This window comes from Protopterus annectens, chromosome 6.part0, assembly GCF_019279795.1.
Source record: "Protopterus annectens isolate FY-2018-M chromosome 6.part0, PAN1.0, whole genome shotgun sequence".
Lineage (NCBI taxonomy): Eukaryota > Metazoa > Chordata > Ceratodontiformes > Protopteridae > Protopterus > Protopterus annectens.
In genome coordinates, this window is record NC_056737.1 from 194,792,507 (window position 1) to 194,817,667 (window position 25,161).

Below are 25,161 nucleotides of genomic sequence, written 5' to 3' on the forward strand. Positions count from 1 at the left end.
TGGGTCAGGGGATGGATTGCTTTGAGAACCTGGATGTAATAGATGGTTGATGGAGGTCCAGAATTTTTTGGGATTATTTTTATGTTGGCTTTGTAGGTGGAGGCAGTGGGCTTTTTTATCATTGGTTATTAGACGTTTTGCCTGGTTACGGAGTTGTTTGTATTGTATTAGAGTTGTAGGGTCTTTGTTGTTCTGCCATGATTTCCAGATTTTATCCCTTGTGGACATGACTTCTTTGGTAGATTTTGAGAGCCAGCTTGAATGGTTATGTTTTGTTTTTAGCGGGTGGGTGCTTGTCTATTTAGGATGTCTAGGAATATTGAGTTGAAGAGCTCAACAGCCTCGTTAAGTGGCAGGGATTTGAGGGGTTCCCAATTTACTTTAGCTAAGGTTTCATTAAATATGGATGGTTGGAACTTAGTCAAATTTCTGGTTGATTTGTATTGGTGTTGCCCTGGGGTTGGGGTGGTTTGGATATATGCTGGGTGGTGGTCGCTAATGGTATTAGGTAGTATGCCTGCAGTGATGATATTGTTAGGGTGGGACACTAATATCCAGTCTATTGCGGAGCCTCAAATGTTATTTTTGTGGGGTCTGGTGATGTCTTCATTTAGTTGGGAGAAGTTGTAAAGGTTTATGTTTTTTGAGGGACTGTTGTTGGCAATGTCTAGCCAATCAATGTTTACATCACCTAAGATGATGTTTTCATTATCTATGTTTTGTGAAGTCCAGGCAAGTATGTTTTCTAATACTGGTATGTTGTTTCCTGGAGGAATATACAGAGCAATTATGCAAATGTTTTTATGGCTGTTAAGTTTTAATATAGAGATTAGTACTTCGGCTGGGGAGAAGTTGGGTATTGGTTTTGAGTAGGGATTAATGTATATTTGTTAGGGAAGAGTATTGCTATTCCTCCTCTCTTGTTTGGCTGATCGGCTCTCAAGCATGAGTAGCCTGGGGGAAGAAAGTCAGTGTCTTTTACATATGATTTCAACCAGGTTTCGGTAGCTGCTATAATATCAGGGTTGTTTTGTGAAATCCATGCCTGGAGTTCAGGTATCTTGTTTCTAAGGCTTTGGAGATTTATGGTTGACAGCAAGAGAGATTTGCTAAGTTTGCTAGGGCTGGGGAGAGTTGGACCCGGGTTGGATGTACATCACCACTCTGCGATATAATGCTTTGCCAAATTATGTGAATTATACTTAGTTTGACTGCAAGTTATAGTAAAATAGCAGAAGAAAAACCTCAACTTACACACATTACTAGTACCCTACTAATCTTTGATGCAGAAGTTTTTGTTTTTACCTTCTTGCTTTGCTTCTGCTACTTAATTTACTTTGCCTGTGGGCAGTATCTTATTTCCTAAGTACACCTGGCCTGTATGAAAGAAAGTAATCATCAACAGCCCCAAAAACACACAGACCACAGAAATCATCTGGTTCTGTTGACCCTGCCTGTGTATTAAAAAAAGAAACTCAACAATCCCCAAAACACACTGCCTCCTTAGTGTCTGATTAAACCCTGCCAGGTTATAATACATATATAAAAAAAAGTCATCAATGGCCCTTAAAAGTTTCACACTTAGTATTAGTATCTGGTTGGCCCTGCCAGGAAAAAAAAAGTACTTACCTTGAACGACTGACCCCTGTTTCTCCATTCTCTTGCTCTCTCCCTCATCATGTCAGAGGCAGCTCATGTCATAGGACTATGGCTGACAGGACTGCGAAGTCAGCAGTCTGTCACGTAATCTGTATGGATTCACTTCAGAATATCGAAGGTTTAAAACTTCGAATTTCATATGTTCGAGACCATATGATCGAAGTTTCAAAACTTCGATATTCTAAAATAAATGTAAAAACAAAACAAAACAAGGTTCCCCAATGTTTTTGGAGTGGGGCAAGCTCCCCTGCACCCCCCACACCACCCGCTACTTAAATATTCCAACTCTGAGATCAAACTACAGCAAGGAAAAGGGAAATCTCCCATTCTGCGCTGTTTGGAGATCTCTGTTCAGATCATATGGTCTCAACCATATGAAATTTGAAGTTTTAAACCTTCGACATTCTGAAGGGAACCCATACAGATTACGTGACAGACTGCTGACTTCGCAGTCCTGTCAGCAATAGTCCTATGACACGAGCTGCCTCTGACATGATGTACCTGAAAGCCAGACATTTTTGCCTTTATAGGCAATGCCTGCTGGACGGAGGACACAATGCTGAAAAGGAGGACATGTCCTCCTTTGGCCGGACGTCTGGTAACCCTATCCTGGGACCATAACTCTCAACCTTTTGGCTTTAAAAAAATCATAGTAGACAACCATCAAAATTCAAAGCAGTCAAAATTAGCTTGTTAGTAAATTTGCAGCCTGTGAGTAAGAGAATAATGTGTAACTACCCACCAGTAAAAGTAGAATCTGTAGAAATTTGGACTCTTGTAGTGGTTCTAACACACACACACACACACACACACACACACACACACACACACACGCACACACTACACAGCCCAAAGAAATATATCCTTACTGCACTGCGACATTCTACACATGTCCAGTTTTACACCCCAAACAACAAAAACAGCCAAGGCAGTTAACCAGATTTTAAAAGGTGTACAGTGAGTTTCACAATTCAGTGTATATATTTTGATTCACTGTCTCACAGTTTCAATGGGGATCCAACACATATGTCTCAACCTGCAAACAATGAAAACAGGAACAAAAGCCCTTAGAAAGTAGGAACATTCAGCCAAAAATCTGGACATCTAATTAACATAATATTTGAATACAAAATACCACATAACTCTTCCCACTTCGAGTGGGAACTTAGGATCTGAAGTAGTTAACTTCATTTGTGCAGCAACCTATGGCAATCGGATCCGACCTCGGATCCGAGCCAGCAGTTTTCAACAGCTTTAGATCCGAGCTCCAAGCTCCTCCCCCTACCCATTTGCCGCGGTTATCCAACAGCAGCTTGATCTAGAGTTCCAGGCGTTAGAGACTTTTTTGTGAGAAAAAATTTACCTCATCTTCTCTTTTCTTCTGTTTTTGGTTGTGAGTGTTTCCAGGTCCCTTTTTGTATAAAACTCTCTCTAGTTTAACTCTATTTTCTTTTGTCATTTACCTCCCCCTTCCTTCATGGTTCTGTCAGGGTTGTGTGTGTGTGTGTGTTTGGGGCCTAACGTGTGTGATTTCTTTTTTAGTTAAAATGGCTGAGGCCCCAAAGCCGATCTTTTCTAAGTGCACCGAATGTGGCCATAAGCTCTCCCCGGCGGATGGCCACACTCGGTGTGTGTGTTTGAACACCTGTCTTCTGGTTGTTCCATCTGTGCAGCGTTCAACCCCAGGGCACTCAAGGACCGGAGGTCTAAGCTGATTCTGGCGGGTATTCTGCCCCCGGATTCGGCTTCTACCTCCGGTCCTCCTGTGGCTCCCGCTGCGGCGGCTGCCACTCCTGCTTCCGGGACTCAACCTCCCGCCTTAGGCCCGGAGGAGAGGGAGGCCAGGAAAGAGAAAAGGAGGGAGAAACACCACAAGCGGCGGGCCGAGGCCTCCGCCGGCCCCCGGTCTTCTCCCTCCAGGACTTCTGGGTCTCCTCCGTCTCAGATCCGGTCCCCGTGCTTTTCACCGGGTCCTGAGGAGGAGGAGACCCGATCTCCTTCGAGGTCATCGAGGTGACACTCCCGCCTCGGTGGCCTCATCGAGATCAACCCGAAGTCTCACGGATGCAGATTTGGACCGGATGATGAGAAGATTCCTCCAGGCCCAACTGCAGATGGGAATGCTCCTGCCTCCTCCGGGGAGCTCGCCTCGATAGCTCCTTCTCCATCCCGTTTACCGGGCTCGGAGTCGGGCTGCCTTGGAGCCGGGGGTGTGTCGGCGCCGATAGTCTCGGGTACTTCGGCGCCGACACTTCCCTCAAGTCTGTTGGGTCCATTTTCTTCGGATCCCAGCTCTTGGAACCGAGGGCTGAGCTTTGGATCCGGGGGTATTGGTATGCCTTTGACTCCGTCCAGGTCGGAGCATACTGGTCCATCGGATCCGATCGCTTCGGCACCGGCCCCGATCCGTCCGTCAGATCCAAGTGAGGGTCTGCTTTCAGATCCCAGAGAGAGCAGCTCTCCCTTGGCATTCAACATGGTGGAGAGGGCCCTGTCAAGAGATTCCTGGCCCTCGGCCCTCGCCACGGCTCCACCCTGCACTCCTTCTCTGTTGGGCCCGACTTCCATCACCCGGCCCCAGGGACAGCCTGCTCTGATGTCCCAGGTTGTTCCTTTGGAAGAAGACATGGCTGGTGAGACCTCCTCGGACAGCCCCCCCAAGGAGGTTCCTCACAAGCGAAAGTGCAAAAGGAGGCACCTGGGCTCCCCCGAGTCCTTGACTGAGGACACGGATTTGGAGGAGGGGGAAGCCTCCCCAAGATCACCCCCCCCGAAGAGGTCTCATTTGGTGACATCATGGAGATGCTCAGGATAAGGGGGGGTGGTCTGCCCCAAAGCCTAACTCAGACGAATCCATGTTCCTGGAGGCGTTTGAAGCAGGCCCGTCTACCTCTTGGGTGTCCCAACCCCTGGTAGATTTGATTACTACCAGGGCATGGAAGGAGCCGGACACTGTGGAGCCAGTCCCCAAGCGTCCAGACAAAATTCTTAGCCCACCCTCTGACAAGTCCCACTGGAGTAAGGGTCCCCCTGTAGATGCCATGTTGGTGGCCGCGGCCACCAAGAGGGAACTAGCTCAGGAGAGTCCCTCGGTTCATCCCCCGAGCAAGGAGTCTCGGTCGATGGACCATTTAGGGAAGCGGGTCTTTAGTTCGGCTACCTTCTCTGTGAGGTCGCTGAACTACATGGCACATGTGCTTCGACTGCAGCGGGACCTTATCAAAGAGTATGCTGCGTCACCCCCCCGAGTCCATGTCAGTGGAGGACAAGCGATTGCACTCCACCCGGATGGCCACTCGCCAATCCATATCAAACACCTCTATGCGGCTACTGTCCCATGCCACGGAGGGAGCCGCTAGAGCCAGCGGAGCGGGCCTTGTCATGAGGCGTCAGGCCTGGCTCCGGCACTGTGATTTTGTGGAACCCTTCAAGGTGTCTTTTGCTAATGCCCCTTTCAATGGTTCTGCCCTTTTTGACAAAACTGTTCGCGATACCTTGGTCCAGAGCGAGAAGGATGGGAAGACGTTGTCTGCCATCGGAGTCCGCTTCTCTGCTCCCCAGAGGTCCTTCTCCAAGAACCAAAAGGGACAGAAGAAGATGTGGTTCCGGAAGTCGCAACAGTCCCGTCCCGCTCCAGACTCCCAGAGGAGGGCAGGGTGGACACCGCCCTAGAGGCAGAGGGGGGCCCGCGGAACTTTGGATCCACAGAACCCTTCTCGGACCAGCCCACGCAACACCGACTGCTCCACTCTGGAGGCAGTCGGGGCACCTAGCAGCTTGGGAGTCCATCACGACAGACCGCTGGGTGCTTTGCATTATATCCAGAGGATATCAGATTCCCTTTTCTCTTTACCCACGCAGCCCCAGATACCTCCCCGATGTCCCACCCAATCAGAGGGAGGCCGCAGCAACAGAAATCCAGCAGTTGCTGGAAAAAAGAGCCATCCAACACGTCCCCCCAGACCAGTGCGGGTCGGGGTTATACTCCAGTTTCTTCTTGGTGCCAAAAAAGACAGGGGACTTAAGACCTATCCTCGACCTCTCCCCCCTGAACCTGTCAGTAACCAAAGAGAAGTTCCGCATGGTCACCCTTCAATCCATTCTCCCCCTTTTGCGGGAGAACCACTAGATGTGCTCTATAGACCTCAAGGATGCATACTACCACATTCTGATGGACAGGCGATCCAGGAGGTTCCTCCGCTTCCGGCTAGGAGCCAGTCATTTCCAATTCAGGGTCTTTCCCTTTGGTCTCACCACAGCCCCCAGGGTGTTCGCCAAAGTGTTAGCAGTGATAGCGGCCCACCTGAGGCTCCAGGGAATTCAGATCTATCCATACCTGGACGACTGGCTCCTGACCGCCCCGACAAGGCATCTACTCTGTGCAGCCAGAAACTACTTTCTTCGTCTAGCTCCCCGACTGGGGATCACTATCAACATAGAGAAGTCGTCTCTTACCCCGACTCAGACTATAGACTTCATAGGGGCAAGATTAGACACAAACAAGCTCCTAGCTTTCTTGACCACAGACCGGCTATGAATCCTGAAGCTACATGTGCGGGCTATTCTACATTCTCCAGCTCCTCCGGCGGAATTGGTCCTGAGGGCTCTAGGCTTAATGGCGGCGGCAATCAACCTTTTGCCAATGGCGCGTTTGAACATGAGGGTCTTACAATGGACCCTCCAGGTCCAATGGTTCTTCCTTCGATTTCCTCTGAGCCATCCCATTCCCCTCAGCAGGGCTTGCAAGAGGGCCCTCTTATGGTGGCTCCAATCTCCGAACCTCCAGGAAGGACACCCCTTTTCTATGGCCCCTCCCCTAGCCACGGTGACCACGGATGCCTCCCGCCTCGGGTGGGCATTGTTCGGGCAGGACAATCCAAGGCACGTGGGACCCGATAGAGACCTCTCTGCATATCAATGTCCTAGAGATGAGGGCAGTGCTGTTAGCATTGCAAGCACTTCAGGACCCTTCTTCCTGTAGGAACTATTGCGATTCAGTCGGACAATATGTCTGGTACATCAACAAACAGGGGGGAACCAGGTCTTACCCACTCTGTCGAGAGGCCATGAGGGTGTGGGAATGGACGATCTCCACCAACCGCTTACGCACATTCCGGGGTGGTCCAACATCCTAGCGGACAGACTAAGTCGCACCATCCTGTTACCACACGAGTGGTCTCTGAAACCCGAGATAGCGAATCGGATTTTTGCCGAATGGGGTCAACCCTGTTGCAATCTCTTTGCTTCTCCCTCGAACACAAAATGTTACGACTACTTTGCTCTCATTTCCCCCTCTGGGGAACCTCCGAGAGACACTCTGGTGCATGCTTGGCCTCCCGGTCTACTTTATGCTTACCCTCCTCTTCCTCTGATGCTGAAGTTTCTACAGAAAGCCAGCCGGTTGGGGAGCAGGATAATCCTCATTGTCCCATTCTGGCCACATCAAACCTGGTTCCCTTACCTTTGGTTTCATCTGGTGAATCCTCCTTGGATTCTGGATCCCCGTCCGGATCTAATATCCCACCCCCTAGATCTCCCATTCCCGAATCTGGACAATCTCAAGCTCACAGCTTGGCTGTTCCAGTTCCACTTGTAGCTAGGACTCCCGGTATCTCTTCCCCAGTTAAAACTATTCTAGTAGCAATGCACAAGCCTTCTACTAGAAAGATCTATAGTAGCAAATGGAAACATTTCTCCATTTGGGCGGAACGTCGAAATTTGGATTCTTTCACAGCTCCTTTGCCCACGATATTAGACTTCCTGTCAGGGCTATTTCATCAGGGGGCTAGTTCTTCCACACTCAAGGTTCAACTAGCAGCTATCTCTCATTATCACGTGGGAAATGAACTCGGCCCTTTGATCACCACGAAATTGTGTAAGACTTTTTTGAAGGGCACCTTTCTGCTCAGACCTCCAGTGAAGGATGTAGTCCCTCCTTGGGATTTAACGCTGGTGCTTCAGGCCTTGACAGCTCCCCCGTTTGTGCCTGTAGCTTCAGTAGATCTTAAATTCTTGTCATGGAAAACGGCCTTTCTTGTCGCTATCACCTTGGCTCGAAGGGTCTCTGAACTACAGGCCCTCTGTGTAAAACCCCCATATTTGACTTTTCATAAGGATAGAGTTTACCTCAGGACCAATCCCTCTTTTCTTCCCAAGATTGCCTCTGAATCGAATATTAACCAGTCCATCAACCTACCAGTCTTCTTCCCTAATTACTAAAACAAAGGGGAATACAAATTACACTCACTGGATGTGCATAGACAACTTCGCTTCTACATCCACAGGACATCTGGTCATAAGCAATCTGACCAGTTGTTCGTCTCCTTTGCCAAATTTAACTTGGGTAAATCTGTGTCTAAAGTCATACTGTCTAGATGGATTTCGCAGTGTATCCTTCTAGCATATGAAAGTTCTGGCAGGCCCGCACCTCAGGGAGTCCATGCCCACTCTACTCGGTCTATGTCTACCTCTGTGGCTTTTAGAGCTAGAGTCTCTTTGGATGATATTTGTTTGGCAGCCACTTGGGCCTCATCTCATACCTTTATCAATCACTATAAATTGGACATTATTTCCAGAGGGAGAGCATCCTTTGGCTCTGCAGTGCTCCGAAACATCCTTCCATGAAGGCCGCCCAAGGTTCAGGTAGCTGGGGACTCTGTCCCATAGGTTGCTGCACAAATGAAGTTAACTACTTCAGATTAAGAAGTTATGTACTCACCATAGCATTCCATCTGAGTAGGTAAACTTCATTTGTCAGCAACCGTCCCTCCCTCCTGCCCCCTCACTTACGAATGTTTTCATACTCAGGTCCATGGGTGTTATCTACTTTATCTTGAGAGTATTAGTCTTCAAGCAGTATCTGCTTTTGGGCAAACTTGATCTGAGGTCAGTCAGGGTTGGCAGGGGATTATGGGTAGGGGGAGGGGCTTGGAACTCAGATCTAAAGCTGTTGAAAACTGCCGGCTCGGATCCAAGGTCGGATCCGATTCCCATAGGTTGCTGACAAATGAAGTTTACCTACTCAGATGGAACGCTATGGTGAGTACATAACTTCTTATTACTACTCAAAGACATGATTAAAAAACAGAGTACGACAAAAATGATGGAAAAATATAAACACATTTTCAAGAGACAGTATAAAATCTTTAGACTGAAATAAACTGCACTGCAAAATCTTACCAGACAATGTCATTTATCTTTGCTTCACATAAGGGTAGGTATAAGATGTGTGTCCTGTTTCTTTAACTTACTGTTGCCACTAGTATGTTTGTCTTGTAGTGTGGTTCTGTGTGTACCGGACAGCTTTAAAAATTCCATGTGATGAGAATTTAGAAAATTCGGTGAAGGAATAAAGCAAACTTGAAAATATGGACATCTTGTACAGAGGTAACTCAGGCCTAAAAATAACAGCAGTCTTCCAAAATAAGGACAGTTGAAAGGTCTGTCTGAAAGCAAAGGTGTCATGGTGGGAAATTAAATGCTGCAGGCCTGAAAAAGTCACAGGCACCATTATAAGGTTTAGCAACAATGGAAAAATGCTATGTTCTGCTGAAAGAAACTGAGCAGCTTAGACTCTTCACTCCCTCAGTCCTTCCTTGATCTTAACCTACATTTGTAATTAAGATACTACAGATGGACAATGTTCTGCAACTGCAGCAACAGCAGCTGCAATGTATTATGTGTTTGGATACAAATGTTAAACTCTCAAGCTTCCTTTAGTCCATCATATGTCATAGTAATGCTACAACAGGAGGCAGGTGATAGTTATGAGGCTGTAGAGACAGTATATGTTAGAACAAGGGACAAAATAAAAGTACTGCTAAATATTGGCTATGAGGTAATCACAAACACAAAAATACAATTTGGATCCCCCTGAAACTATTTAATGAAGATGTTTGCCACCATTTTAAAAATGGAAGCAACATCATAGAAGTTTGTTTTAATACATTTTACAGGTTTACTGGTTAAAGGAAAACTGCTCTACTCCCACCCCAGTCAAAACAGGCCATTACTCACGTTCTGTTATGTATGTCAATTGCACAAACACAGCGAATGCCGGATGAAAGCAGAGTCCAGATTCCAAATGTTCGCGCCTGCAGCTCATTCACTAAGGGAATGAAAGAAAGATGAAAATGTGCCAGAATCAGTATCCGATATCCCTCTTATCATCAACTTCATATCCTTCGGAACACTGTCACCCACACACAACTATGCAACAGAAGTACTAAACACATTTCCTACAACTTGAGACACAAACAACACTGCTATACAACAGGTATGCTGACTAGTATATTTTCATTTCTTGAGTGCACAAAGTCAGTACAGAAAGGCCTTCTAGGCAGAAGCTTAGAAATGGAAACACTACTACTACTCCTACTACAAATAAAAATATTTCTGTTTTAAAGTTTTTAGCAATCAATTTTATTCACTACTACATGACTATTAAGTGTCTTGGCTGTACCTGATTGTGTTTGTGATCTAAGAAAAGAGGTGACCTATCCCAAAAGGACGGTGAACATCTGACTAAAGAAAAAAAATTTAAAATAAGATGTCCAGTTTGACAATACTGTCTGCAGTGTCTTATAACAGCTAACATATAAGGAGTTTAGGAAGACATTAGGGGCCTCCTCTCTCTATTCTGGTTAATGTAGCTAAGTGGCAGTTATACCAACTTTATCAAGAGTTGTGCACATTAGGCATGGGTAGGATGATATAAATCTAAAAACAAAAACAAAAAATCTGTATGACTACAGGGAAGACACTGGATTGGGACACCTCAATTTCCTCTTTAATCCTGGAAAAAAGTCAGATAAGGTCACAGGGGTAAAACTATGTCTCTGGTACAAGAAATCAAGGACAGGTCTACTAAAAGCAATTGATGGTCAGCTGCAAAGTAGTAAAAAAAGCCCTGAAAGTATAATAACTTTTGACAACTCCAGCTGCAGAAACATCTAAATAGAACAAGCTAAGTCATTATGGAGATATACTGTGACACCCCAGAAAAGGCTGGCATAATAGGGTTAGTGGTTAGCATAATGGTTAAGATGTTTAAACAGGGGTCAGGGTTTGGGTCTCATCTTTGAAAGGGAAACTGGCTGGGTTTAAAAAGACCCACTAGGGCAGTTAGCCAAGTACCTATTTAACAATGCATAAGATGCAACAAAAGTCTTTAATTATCATATTTAACTTAGATGTTTTCTTTGTTACGAAATGTCATGCAGAGATACCATAGAGAACTTGAACAAGTGGACCATGGCATAGCACACAACTGCACACACAGACCATGGCACAGCACATAGAACCTGTACACGTGGATCACAGCACAGCACACAAAACTTCTACCCATGGACCATGGTACAGCATATAGAGCTTATACCAGTGGACCATGGAACAGCACACATAACTTGTACACATGAACCATGGCACAGAACACAGAATTGTACAGAATGTGTACACGTGGACCACACCACAACCCACAGAACTTGTACACGTGGACCATGGCACAGCACATAGAACTTGTACGTGTGGACCACACCTATCTTGACCTTAAATTAATTCTTTAGTTTCCTTATTCCCCTCTTGACAACCACAAGCATCATAAGGTCTGTCCTCTTTCCAGTACTCTATTTGTGTTGGTGGTTACACCATTTTTGTTGACCTTAGTATTACCTGTAAATAGCAGCTGTTAATGTGCACATTTTCCTCTTATTTCTTAAAAAGATGATTCAGTTTATTATTGTTAAGGGTTATAATAAAGCTGCTTTATATATCCTCATTTGTTTGGGATACAGGATTAATATAGCTGAATCTTTACATCTATTTTTTTTTCTAATCCCAGACTTTCCTTTCAAGATAAACTACTGGAACTAAAGGCCATTAACCTTTTGCTTTAAAACACCTTTATTGAATTATCACCTGTAACATAGGCAAACTTACATTTGTATAAAACGATTCAAACCATATTAACAAGTTCACATTTGCAAACATTATAGGATATATAAAAATATATGTGATGTATATTTTAGGCAACATTACATAAATTATTCAATCCATGCTTTCTCTTACACCTAATTCCGCTTCAAAACATTTTCTGCATATATTGCTCCCACAAGTTCCATTCTTTTCTATGCAAACTATTCTTACTCTTTTCAAAGATGCCACTTCCTGTTCTTTTATCTCTGTTACATTATTCACTACTTTAAGTATAGTTGGTTTGGATTTCCATTTTCTAGTAACTGCTTTCTTGGCAGCCACAAGAATTAAACTTATCAAGGCCTTACTGTGTCTAGGCAATTTAGATACTATATCCCAGTTTCAAAAAATCATTTCCGTAGTTACATTCATCTGCTCACCCAGTATTCCTAACAGAGTACGCTGTAGGAATTTTTTAAAGTTTGCCAACTCACTATACTCCCAAAACATATGCTTCCAGTTACCTCTTTCTTCCCCATCACACCTCCATCTGCCATCTACCTGTGGAAAAAAAATCTTTGGAGTCTGCTTGGGTTATAAAAGTATCTATTCAAATACTTCCGGGCAAAAATCCTAAAGCTTCTAGAATTTGTTGCACATTTGGCAGCCATACATATGTCCTACCGTTGCTTCTTTCTGAACTGCATGTCTAATCTCTCTTCCCAATCTTTGCTTACCTCTTCTGATTGATTCCTATAGTTACTGTGCAATATTTTTATGCCCTACTAATTATCCATTTTTTAACAGCAGCTTCTCTTCTAGACTCATTTAAAAACTCAACCAGAATTAGTCTTTCATTTAGTATTCCCCTATCCTACTGTATGTTACTTATGAATATAATATTCTATACGATCCGTGTCCAAATTCCCATTCTTTCCTTATTTCTTGAATTACTATCCTGCTTTGTCATCATTCCTTTCCACTATGAATTGTAGCTATCATGTAAGAGCCTTAACTGTGTAGCTCTAAGATATCCCTTCAAATCAGGTAATCCTAAATTTCCTTGTTGTTCTGGGAGGATCAACTTATCCCACTTAACTCTTGCTTTATTCCCTTCCTACATACAATCCTTTAACTCTATTACTGTTCACAACTTCTCCTCTGGATGATAAAATATGCCTGACCTGTATATAAAACTAAAGGGACTAAAACAATGTTTACTGCTTGTATCTTGTTATTCATATCCATAGCCAATAACTTCCAGTTTCACAGTTTTTGTATTATCTTTTGTTTAGTCTCTTCCCACATATCCTTAGCTGTCACAACTGGAACCTTTTTAATCCATACTCTTAAACACGTACTTTATCGTGTGCCCATAAATATGGGTATTGCTAGAGCAATTTGTTGTTTTTCTATCTTCATAAATTTTATATCCCCCCAAAAATCCAAACATACTTAGAATATTCCATGACTCTGAGATGTCCTTTTCCGATTCCATCAGGTACAAAATTCATCTACAAATAATTCCAACTTTCCTTGAACACCATACCAATTATATCCTTGAGTTTCTGAGTCCCTTATTTTCTTTGCCAGTGGTTCTAAATATAATGCAAATAACAAAGGGGAAAGAAGACAGCCCTGCCTGGTTCCTATGCCCAAACACAACTTATCAGAGAGGAACCCTCACAGTTTGATTTTTGTCTCTGATCCCTCATATATCCTTCTAATTAACCTTATTATTGTATCAGGAAATCAAATTTTTCCATTGCCCTACTCATAAAATCACAGTCTGTCAAATGCTTTCTCTGCATCAAGACCTACCATCAACAGTGATATTTTCTTATATTCTGCTTCCCTCTGGATCATAATTCTTCTATTAGTGTTGTCAAATGTTTGCCTCCCTTCCACAAAACACACTGGTCCATATCTATCAGTTTTAGCATCACCTTTGCCATTCTTTTAGCCATTGTGGACACAAACTCTTTATAATCATGGTTTAAAATTAAAATGGGCCTATATGAAGCTGGATCAGATGGGTCTTTACTGTCTCAAGGTATTACAGCCATTACTTATTTCCGGAATGTGGGTGCCACCCTCCTTTTAAAAACTGTTAAACAAAACCTTCCAGATTTTTAACAATTTCTTACCTCCTAACTTCCAAACTTCCATCAGAATAGTATATGTTCCTGGAGACTTTCCTGTAGATTGTTTACACATCATTTTCATCTCATCTCCTCCTATCTTAGCTGTTAGTTGTTGAGACTCATCTACCTCTAACCTTGGCATATTTAAGTCTTCCATAAATACTTTTTCTCGACTTCTCTGATTTATACAAATTTTCATACAAGTTCTGAAATATCTTTAATACCTCTACAGGATCTCTGGTTATTTTTCTTGTTATAGGCTCCCTAAGTTCGGCAACAATTCTTTCTACTTTCTGTTGCCGAAGTCGCTGTGCCAAAAGTTTTTGTGCTCTGGAATTATTATCAAAAACAGTTGCTTGACAGAAATCTTTCTAAACTCATGCAGATTATCCAGGTGCTCTCTTATTTTGTCTCTAGCACTCTGCAATTGTGCCTCCTCTTGTTCTATGAGATTCCCCTTATTTTGTAATACTTTAAGCCTTGTCATCCCCTTCATATAATCCTTATTACTTCTTAACCAGATCTCTTTGTCTTTTACTTATGCCCAATTTTTAAAGTCCACTTTCACTTTATCCCACTCCCTAGTTGTAAATTCTGGAATACTTTCTATCTCCCCTAATAACTCCCGAATAATTTCTACTGCCCGTTCCTTAAATTATTGTCTTTTTAACAGGTAGGCGAGGAAGTGCCAGTGTTTCATTTGTATTTCATTACCCTGCAATTTTATCTTAGTACTTACTGGTGCCTGATCTGAAATAGTTATTGGATGTCTCTCAACTAAATGGATGCATTCCTATCCAACATAATTTCTATCAAGTATAGTCCAGTTTTTGTACATTCAGAAATAAATTCTCAGAGTTCTTGCTACTGAATTTGCATCTTTCATACCAAATATTTTCTTAAATGTATTCAAAAATCCACTCTCTTTTGTTATATTTTCCCCTCTAGGCCCAAGATACATCCTCATTTTTGCAAATCAAATTCCAGTCCCCACCTATAAGTAATATTTCCTGTTGAAAGATGATTATTTCTTCCAATATGTTTTTTAGCTCCAAAATAGGAGTTTAATATGAAACATAAATACATGCCAGTGTAATCCTCATCCTTTGCCAGTAGCCCATTACTACTACAAATCTACCATTATTATCTTTTCCCCTCTTCTATCACTACTTGAGTTCCTCTGGCAATAATTAACATAAGTATACCTCTTTAACTGTGCCCCTGATATCCTTCAGAATATCCACCTTGAAATTCTATCTTTATCAAATGTACACATTCAGTTCTTTCCAGAGGTGTCTCTTGTAGCATTGATATTTGCACTCTGCATTTCTTAATATAATTAAGCATTTTTCCTTTTTGTCTATAAATGTGAGACCATTAGCATTTCAAGATAATGTGGAAAGAGTCACCATTATGGTAAGAAGTCATTATTCCCACCTGTTATATATATAGCTTTTTTACATGTTGAATTCCAGGTTTTGTGATACATGCACCCATTAAGGTTTGGTAGGTTAATCTTTTATACATTTTTTCTTATCAACAACATTGGAACCCAAGTCACATTTTACAAGACGTTTTGTTCTAATAAAAAAACAAGAAACCACCCCAAACCCCCACATAACCCATTAACTTAATACAAACACACATAACTATGTACATCTTCAAATAACCCTTCTTATAGGAACATTTGTGCCAAATAGACAGCTGCTAAAACAGGCCCTAGTTAATCTACAATTGAGGTTATACATGCTAAAACATGTTATTACCAGTGCTTCTACTTACAATCATTGGGGTCTGTTCTTTTTATAATCTTTATCCCTCCATCAGATATGAAAACTACTTGCATTCTTTCAGAAATCATTAAATTTTAGCTGTGAAGAAACAAGTATTCCTTTATTGCCCTATTATCAGTTTGTCTCCATGGAAAATTAAGAGAAAACAGATAAATTAAATCCTCTCTTGCAGCCTAAAAGACAAGCTGAAGCATTTATTGCTAACGCAAAACTTTTATTTCTATCCAGTGATCTTGTATTTAATGGTTTCCAGTTAAAATTTGTTATTAGACTAACCCAAGGGCCTTACGTCTGCATAGTGAATGTCTGGATTAAGAAGAATTGTATATGATCTGTGCACTTTTACACCCACCTCAACAGATTAAGATTACAGCCTATTAAATGAAACATGCTTTTTTCTTGCTTTTTGTCTCTCTTTGCACTGCAATGCCCATATTTGTCAACAGCAAAAAAAAAAAAGGAAGGAGAAGAAGAAGAAAAAAGAATCTGTTTAATTTAATAACTACCACACTGAAGAACTAAAAATACTTTACTATAAAACATGCAGTTTTTATTGTGAAAAGTTTCATAGCAATACAGTTAAAAAAATGTTTTACTTAATTAGTTTTCCTTCCTGCTCCCGTCCCTCAGAGTCCTTCCAAACATTAATGGCATGAAGCGAGGCAAGAGATTTCAGTTCCAGACAATTTTAACAAAGTGAACAAAAAGTCCACTCTTTCTGCTTATTCTTATACAGCCGTATTTCACAGATGTGACTGATGCGTTGCATTCTCACATTCATTCACTATTTTCATTGTTGCTGGGTTTTTTTTATGTTCATCTTCATCTCCCATCTCCAGATTCCAGTTCAGCTCCACAGTGCTTTTAATTCTTCTGGTCATCTCCTGTGCTTTCATTGTCTCTCCAGCATTTTCCTTTGGAACAGTGAAAAAGGTTTCACTGGCAAATTCTCTGCATGTGCTTTATTACCAGAAGAATGAGAAGCCCTTCTGCTTCTGCTTGATTGTTCACTTTTTGTTGGACAAACGTTTGCATTTCCTCCTTAGCCTGATCTGCATCAAAGAATGACTTTGATCCTTCAAGAAAAAAAATATTCTGAAGATAGCTGGATACAGCAGCTTGAATCTCCCACCTGCTCCTCAACGTTCCCTGATTAGTGGAATACATTTGTTCTTCTTCTGCCTGGTGTACAGTGAATAATCATTTTCCACAAACACTCTACTGCCTTCATCTTTTAATACTTTGCCCTTTATATATATTTTTTTCCCATCTAGAGAAAGTGTTTCTTCCTATTAATTATTCTTCCTAACATACCAAAGAATGAATCTCTGAGGAGGCATTATACCAATTCTTGGGGAGACCAATGCACCCTGCATATTCCTTAGCGGTTATGACTCAGTCAAGGACGAAATATTACCTTTGTGTCCTTAGTTCATATTGATATAAACTAAAAGAGATTTCTGCATCTTAAGTCCTGCCGGTGCAAATATTCTGCTACTGCTAGAGTTACCACAATATCTGCTAGCATGTAATTTTAATACACTAATCCAAATGTTTATTTACTAAACTCTTTGTGCTTTGATTTTCAGATATAACAATGCACATTCATTTGTTGTTCCTTGGTATTCCATCTCATTGTGTACTTAAATTTTATGGTTACCTGTTTGCATTCCGAGAGTGTGAATACATAGAAAAATATTATATATCTGATGTTATACAATGGAAACTCATCAAAGCTGAGAAATGTGCATGCTGATTGGCTAATAAAACCAGCATGCACATTGTAAATCCAACATAGCAAACTAAAAAAAGTCTGGCAGCTAATATATTTCCAAGCCCTTCTCCTGCCGAAATATATTTGCACAAGTTACTTGGAAGGTGCGTGTCACTGAACTGTCTTTCATCAGTGTGAATTTAAATGGAAATAGTTCAGTTTATTACATAATGCTGTCCAACTGACAAACGAGACAGTGGCACACAAAGCATTTTCCCCCGTCAGTTAACTTTCTGCCATGCGACTGGCAATGAGACGTCAGCACAGAATCAGTTTTTGCCCCAAAAATAAACACCCTCACTTTCTTAAATGTCCAACAGAAGTACGGTGCAAGAGCTTAACAGCACAGATGTGAGTAATGTGTATAACTGAAATTCACATGGGGACACAAGTGGTAATGAAAAACATAGGCTGGCAGACAACATGCAGATGGAAGAAAGAGTGGAACTTACGTATTCTCGCAAAAACTTTGTAAGCAACACAGGTTGACAACTGCATTTTTTAGGAGTTTTAAGTCTATGCTGTCCAACTGACAAACTACACAGCAGCACGCAACTATTTTCCCCACACCATTTAACAGGTTCAGTGTCTTACATGTCCACCTTAAGTTGACTCCAGCAGCTGAGCAACACAGATCTCAATGTGTACAAGTACAATCCACGCCAGTGGGCCAACTGCTGCAGGATACATATTAGTCAAGGGAACAGCCATATGAAAAAAAATAGCCACTTACATTTTTTTCAAACCCCAAATGTAAAGCTTTATAAATAAATTAACCACATACCCATAACATCTGCAGAAAAAAAAAGAGTACAGAAAAGAAATAAACAAATAATAAAAAGTATTGGACTACTTTATCTCATAAAAAGTGGAAGAATACAGACTTAATGCAAACAAAAAGCTAAATAACAACAACACAAACATAACACAACACAAAACTAACACCATTGTGTAATAGCAATAACCCACGGCTGGGTGTGGGTAATGCTTTGCCCTCATGACCAAACCACACCAACCGTGGTTAACTCCAGCATTACCCATACCCAGCTGTGAGTTGTTGCTATACTGTCCCTTTTCACATCAAGACATGAAGAAATGTTTGGAAGATATTAAGTAATTCTATGGCCCTACTGTTCTCACATCATGTACTATTACAGTAAGGTCTCTGAGATCAATAAAAGAATAATAGGGCATTTTCAGCCTCTGATACAAGATAAACAAATTTATACAACCCCTGTAAGTGGCAACATGGGTAATAGTTCTTGGAGTAATGAAAAGGACTGGAATGTTGCAAGTTTTTAACAACATATTCCATAGATGCAGGAAGCATTAGGGAGATTATGTGTAAAAATTGGGCTATAATCCAACAAGACAATGAAGTAGTTAAGAAGTTAGGCCCAACACTAACTATAACATACAGAAGAGGCCGTAACTTGAAAAATCTAGTAGAGAGACCTAAAAGAGTAGCAAGAGGCCAAACTGGTATGTTTAAATGTGGAAGGTGCGCCCAATGTAAACACATTAAGGTTACCAAAAGGATTAATATCAGAAACAAGCCCTATTATATTTGGGGTAAACATACTTGTGATTCCCAAGGGGTAGTATATGGGTCTGTCTGCAACCAGTGCGAAGTTTATTACATTGGTAAAACCGAATGTAAGCTCAAGCAAAGAATATATGAGCATCAATATAGCATTGGTAGGCAGATTAGTACAAATGCCCTAGCAAGACATGTTACAGAATACCCAGATCACAAATTCAGTTTTATTGTTTTGCAAAAGCTAGATCAAAATATTAGGGGAGGCCCATGGCAACTTAGACTGGAAGAAGCAGAGCTGGCGTGGCAGATTCGTACTATGGCTTATATTATGCCTGGGTTAAACGAGTACGTGTCTATAAAATGTTTACTCAAAATAAAAGCACTAGCTAGATAAACATTTAAAAATATTGAGAGTGTGTAAATAAATTTATGTATATATAATTTTCCAATAATGATTTTAAAAGCTTTTTTATTAATTTTATTTTAATGTTAAAGTGTGTATATTATGGCCACAAGTTTCGTGTGGTTGTAATTTTCAATGAGGACATGGACTAGGTTAGTGGAAGGTTTAATGCTGTAGATTTTAAGGATGTAGTTAAACCTAATGCAACATAAAAAATATTTGGTTCGGCAGATACATAGGTATTTGTATTTTGGAATTTAAATAATTAATTGTTTTTAAATATTTAATTAATTAATTGCTTGATTGAATTTGCATTATGTATAAAAAGCAATCCCTGTTTACATGGAAGGTTATTTTGTATTTGTTTCATTGGTCTGAAGAAGTTGGCTTATTTATTGCCAACGAAAGCACTTACCAATAAAGGAGGTAGTTCCAAAAGCTTGCTCACCTTTGTTGTTTTTACCAGATTGTGATTTTTGTCAGTGTCTGAGATCCATAAATATATGAAGGGAGGGGTCCATCTCTTTCTGCATATCTGGTAAAAGTATGTAGGCTAATCTGTTGGGGTTTCAAAGTAATAATCTACTGTTCATTTGCACTTATAATGTATACACCTTATTAAGCTCAGACTAGAAGAGTTCAGACAGTCAGTATATATCATTAAGGAATTTATCCAGCCTCTGGGGAAAATTTTGCATTTTATCCACTTTGCCCCATATCATTAGATTTTTAATGAATTCTAAGCAGTAATCTTAATGCTGACACTGTGCCAACGTACTGATGGGCTGTTAGCATTGATAATGGGGGAGTCCCTGGATAAAAAGGAAAACAACCCAAGACTGGACTTATAAAATGTAGAATTTGAGATTACTCTTAGACCCTAAACATTTGTTATCCAACACTTAACCATATATGGATCAGAGATTGCAGAGAAGCAGCCAGACTTATTATACCATAATGGAGCCCACACAACAGGCTTCAAAACATTCCAAAAATTGGAACCATGAAATTATGTACAGTTCTTATACAATGACTTTGAGCAAGAGGATGAAGTTTGGTAGCTCGACAGGTACCACACTTTTCTTTGGTTCTATTTCCACATTAGCTCCTTGCAGTAATCTTGGTTGGAGGACTGGCATAATGGTTAGGTGTTTATCTTACAGACACAAGGTGCATGGTTTAATTCTCAAATGGGGTAACTGGCTAGGCTTAAAATGGCCCACAAGGGCAATTAGCCTAGTACAAGACTATTTACCTATGAAAGTTAGAGCTGATGAGGACAGGTTAACGCTCATGCGCTGTCCCTCTGTTTTTCCTTCCTTTCCTTCAACAGGGGAATCCTTGAGTACTTGCTGCCTGTCGGCCTTCTCGGTTTCATTTTTGTCATCTTTGTTTGCCTATGTTTTTCATTTCTCTCAGTCCTCAGTTCTCTTTCATGTTTTTTTTTCTTTTGCTATTTCATTAAAGTGCTATGTAATATACACATCTGATCAGATGTTTATCAAGGTATACATACAAATATCTGCTAGCCAGCAGCTGTGGAGGCTCTCAGGCCTGCATGAATGGCAAGTGCCTCATTACAGCCAAGTATTCATCATTCACAGATGGCAACAGACTTCCTTAGATGAATCAAGAACTGATATGCACGTATACAAACGCAAACAAGTGTGTGTATGCATGCATATATATGTTTACCATGAAAAGCTCAACACTGTGAACACTAAATAGAGCAATAACACAAAGCTCAGAAAATCTAAAAACCAACAATTACACAAACATATCAAATCCCAAAACTCTGTACAACTCCAGACGTAGAAATTAAGCAATAACATGGGTCTTGAAGGGAAGAAGAGTTCAGACATTCAGTATTTTCTCTCTTCAAGATGTAACTACAAAAAGGTGTATCGCCAACGGCACAAACCACTAGTAAAAGTAAACTCCAAGGAAACGAAAGTAGTGTCCAAAGTACAAGGAAGTTTATTAGACAAAATGGACTCCACAGAAAACAAACGCTCTTTTGAAACAATAGTCCAACATAAACCAGGACTTCATCAGATTCAAACCACAAAAAAAACAATCAACAGTATAAATACTCATAGAAATTTAAAAACAACCTATCCACTGAGATGTGTTTCAATTGACAAATCAAAAACCAATGCATCTCATGAATCTTGAATTAAAACATACGCCTATCTTTCTTGTTAAATAAAAATATCCTTTACCTTCCAATGTGTGTGGTGTGGTGTATCATAATGTTAAACCATAATAATAATTGGATATATATAATTTTAATACTGTTAAAACCCTATTATGAAATAAAATATATGTATATGTCTCTCTATATAAATGAATAAATAATTAAAACTAAATATAATCCAAGGTATGTGTCCCATTAAAACTTTTAGTCTGATCTAAACTAATGCTGCCATCCAATGGTTAAGTCCAGTACTACACTATATTAAATATCAGCAGCTCTCAATTTTAACACTGGTGTTAGTGATATGTGGTCATTAAAACCAGGTTTTCTCGTGGCATCTAACCTTATTTGCCACTATAATTCTTTATAGGCTAACCATTCTTCCCATAAACCTCCCCCCAATTGTTTACTAACCTGCTCAAGGACGAAAAATCCAAATTTGGCCTCTGGGCATTCTTTTGTATGCCTATAAAGTGCATTAGTGTCTTTACATTTCTGTATTTCATAATTATGTTCATATATTCTTCTTCTCAGGGCACGTTCCGTTTTACCTATATAAAATGAACTGCATGTTTTACATTGCGCCAAATAGATGACTCACCTAGTCTCACAAGTGTAGAATTTTGTATTTGTTATAGTTATGTGTCTATTAACTACACTTATTTCATTCATATTTAACATGAATTCACATTGGTTACAGTGGCCGCACCTAAAACTTCCCATCCTAGACTGCCTATTTATTGTGCCTCTTGTATTACCACTGACTTTATTAATTATGTTATTCGAGTTTGATTCCAATACATTTTTCATACTCCTTGCATTTTTGTAAACCAATTTTGGGGTAATATTCTTAATATTTCCCTTTTCTACAAACATTGAAAATTTTTCCCATTCATTTCTAAATATTTCCCCAAATTTTATGTTGGTCATATTATATTCCAGAACTAATGCTTGTTCATAATTATTAATGTCCCTTACTGCAAATGGCGTACCATTGGCACAATAACCTGTTTTTCTCCCTTTAATGGGTTGAAATTTATTGTCTCTACCCTTATCAACTTCTTTCCTTATTGTTTGGACAAATAATAAAGGATATCCTTTTTCTATAAACATTTTTTCAAGAAGTTCACATTCCAAATGGTAGTCCTCATTTGAACTAGTCATACGACTACCCCTCACAAATTGTCCTTTGACAATGTTCTTTTTACAATGTGAGGGGTCGCTTAGTATAATGGAGATAATTACAAAATGTTTTTTTCCTATATATCCTGGACTCAAAATCTTTTGTCTTTTTGTATATTTCTATGTCCAGGTATTGAAGTTTTTCCTTAGATGCAGTGTAAGTAAATTTTAGGAAACTTGTTGTATTATTAATATAGGTGAAAAACTCATCAAACTTATTCATATCACCTAACCAAAAAATAACTATGTCATCTAGGAAGCGTCTATATAGTAACCAATTATTCTGATATTCAGAATTTAAAATATAGTCCTCTTCCCATTTAGCTAGAACTATATTGGCGTATGTTGGTGCACACGCAGCCCCCATAGATATACCCTGCACCTGCTGATAGTATTCTATATATCCAATTATTATTATGGTTTAACATTATGATACACCACACCACACACATTGGAAGGTAAAGGATATTTTTATTTAACAAGAAAGATAGGCGTATGTTTTAATTCAAGATTCATGAGATGCATTGGTTTTTGATTTGTCAATTGAAACACATCTCAGTGGATAGGTTGTTTTTAAATTTTTATGAGTATTTATACTGTTGATTGTTTTTTTTGTGGTTTGAATCTGATGAAGTCCTGGTTTATGTTGGACGAAAACGCGATTGTTTCAAAAGAGCGTTTATTTTCTGTGGAGTCCGTTTTGTCTAATAAACTTCCTTGTACTTTGGACACTACTTTCATTTCCTTGGAGTTTACTTTTACTAGTGGTTTGTGCCGTTGGCGATACACCTTTTTGTAGTTGCAGTTTAGAGGAGATGGAAGGAACTGTTCCAAAAGAGGACACGGGTGAATCGCGTAGGCTGATAGGACAGCTTACGCAGCTGATCGATTTACTCACCCCACTATGTCACTTACTTTGCGACTGTTCACGTGTGAACAGGAAGACTGGTTTGGACAGAACCGAAGGGTTTGAAGGAGCTAAACCAAAGCGAAAACGCAACTGGAGTGGCAGCATTGAACGCGGGCTTGGAGCGGATGAACCGTACGATGATTCGTTCAATCCAGGAATCACACCCGGTGTTTTTAGGCAAAACGAAAATGCAAATGGAGCTAAACAAAATGAAACATTACCAGGGCTTTCTGGTACACATGACAGGCCTTCCGAATGTAAGGCAAAAGAAGGTACTTTTAATGGCATTAATGCTTTTTCCAATAGTACGCAGAGAAAGAAAGACACTAAAGACTGGCTGTTTGTACCTTTTAACATTGACTTTGAAAGAGTAAATACAACAGTGTGTGGTGTTGATTTAACTTATTCCGCTAAGGTGGATAGGTTATCTAAATTAATGTTAAAATTTAAAACCCTGACAATTAAGAATGAATATTTGACAGAGTGTGTCAAAAGAAATATTGTCCCTAAGGGACTCAGGGTTTGGAAATTCCCTAACAATGTGGAAATAGGGTCTGATTTCCACAAGGAATTGATTCATGTTTTTAATCATTGTGGTATAGAAGTCTTGAAATTGATCATGATTGAAAATAAACATGTACAGGAGAATTTGAAAAAGGAGATAGATATTTTGGATTTTGCAACTAAGGAAGACCTTATTTTTGAAATTAAGGAAGAAAGGGATAAATATTATAAGGTTAAAAGTGATATAGATTTGAAATGTAAAGAAATAGTTGACCGCAAAGTAGGTAAACTAAAGAGGGACATAGTAGAATATCAAAACAATATCCATTACCCCAAACCACCCCCAATCAAAAGTGGAAGGTTTTCTCATGATATCTATCAAGAAGAAAGACCTGTTGATGGTGATAATATGGCTCATAACACGATCGGGTATGAAAATTATGAGAATGAATTCCCACCATTAGATAGGGAAACACATAAAGGCAACGGGAATTATCATGATAAATTTCAAAATTTTCAAAGGAGGGGGGGGGGAAGGGGCAAAGGGAGGCGTTATTATTAACACACCCAAACCCCAATACAAAGTCAAATAGTGATATTGTTGTCACCAATGGAGTCCAGTATACATTTAACAATTTCTCTATATATAATTTCAGCAATGTAACACCAAATATAACCCATTTCCACCTATTAAGTAAAGGATTTAAATATATTCCTGCAATAAAGGGCGATTTAGTCAGTACTATTATTGACATGAAGTTGTTTATCAGAAAAATTAATTTAGAAATGTATTTTGCACAACATACAAATTTTGTCACTTCTTCTCAGGGTGATTCCTTGATTCGTAAAAGCATTTTTAACCCTCCCTTATACCCACAAGTTAAAAACTTTGAAGTTATGTTAGAACAGCAAATTCGACAAATATACGGGATAAGGGCAAATGAATTTAACCTTTCAAAAGAAGAAAGTGGGGTATTAAATGAACTTAGATTAAACAACGACATAAGAATAATGAAGCCTGACAAGGGAGGGGGTGCAGTTTTCATGGATAATATTTTATACGAAGGAAAAATGAACTGCATGTTAAGAGACACCAATAGATACTCAACTGTCTCCATAAATGAGAAGAATGTAGCATACTAT

The 25,161-nt window shown here is 40.1% G+C and overlaps 1 protein-coding gene across 1 annotated transcript in view; it reads right to left on the bottom strand.

The window, feature by feature from the left end:
- Positions 1–25,161, bottom strand: part of ERG28 (ergosterol biosynthesis 28 homolog) — a 108,000-nt gene that overhangs the window by 18,536 nt on the left and 64,303 nt on the right. The window contains exon 3 of the mRNA XM_044073486.1: positions 9,676–9,766. Within this exon, the coding sequence (XP_043929421.1) occupies positions 9,676–9,766 (91 nt within the window). The remainder of the gene's footprint in view (positions 1–9,675; positions 9,767–25,161) is intronic.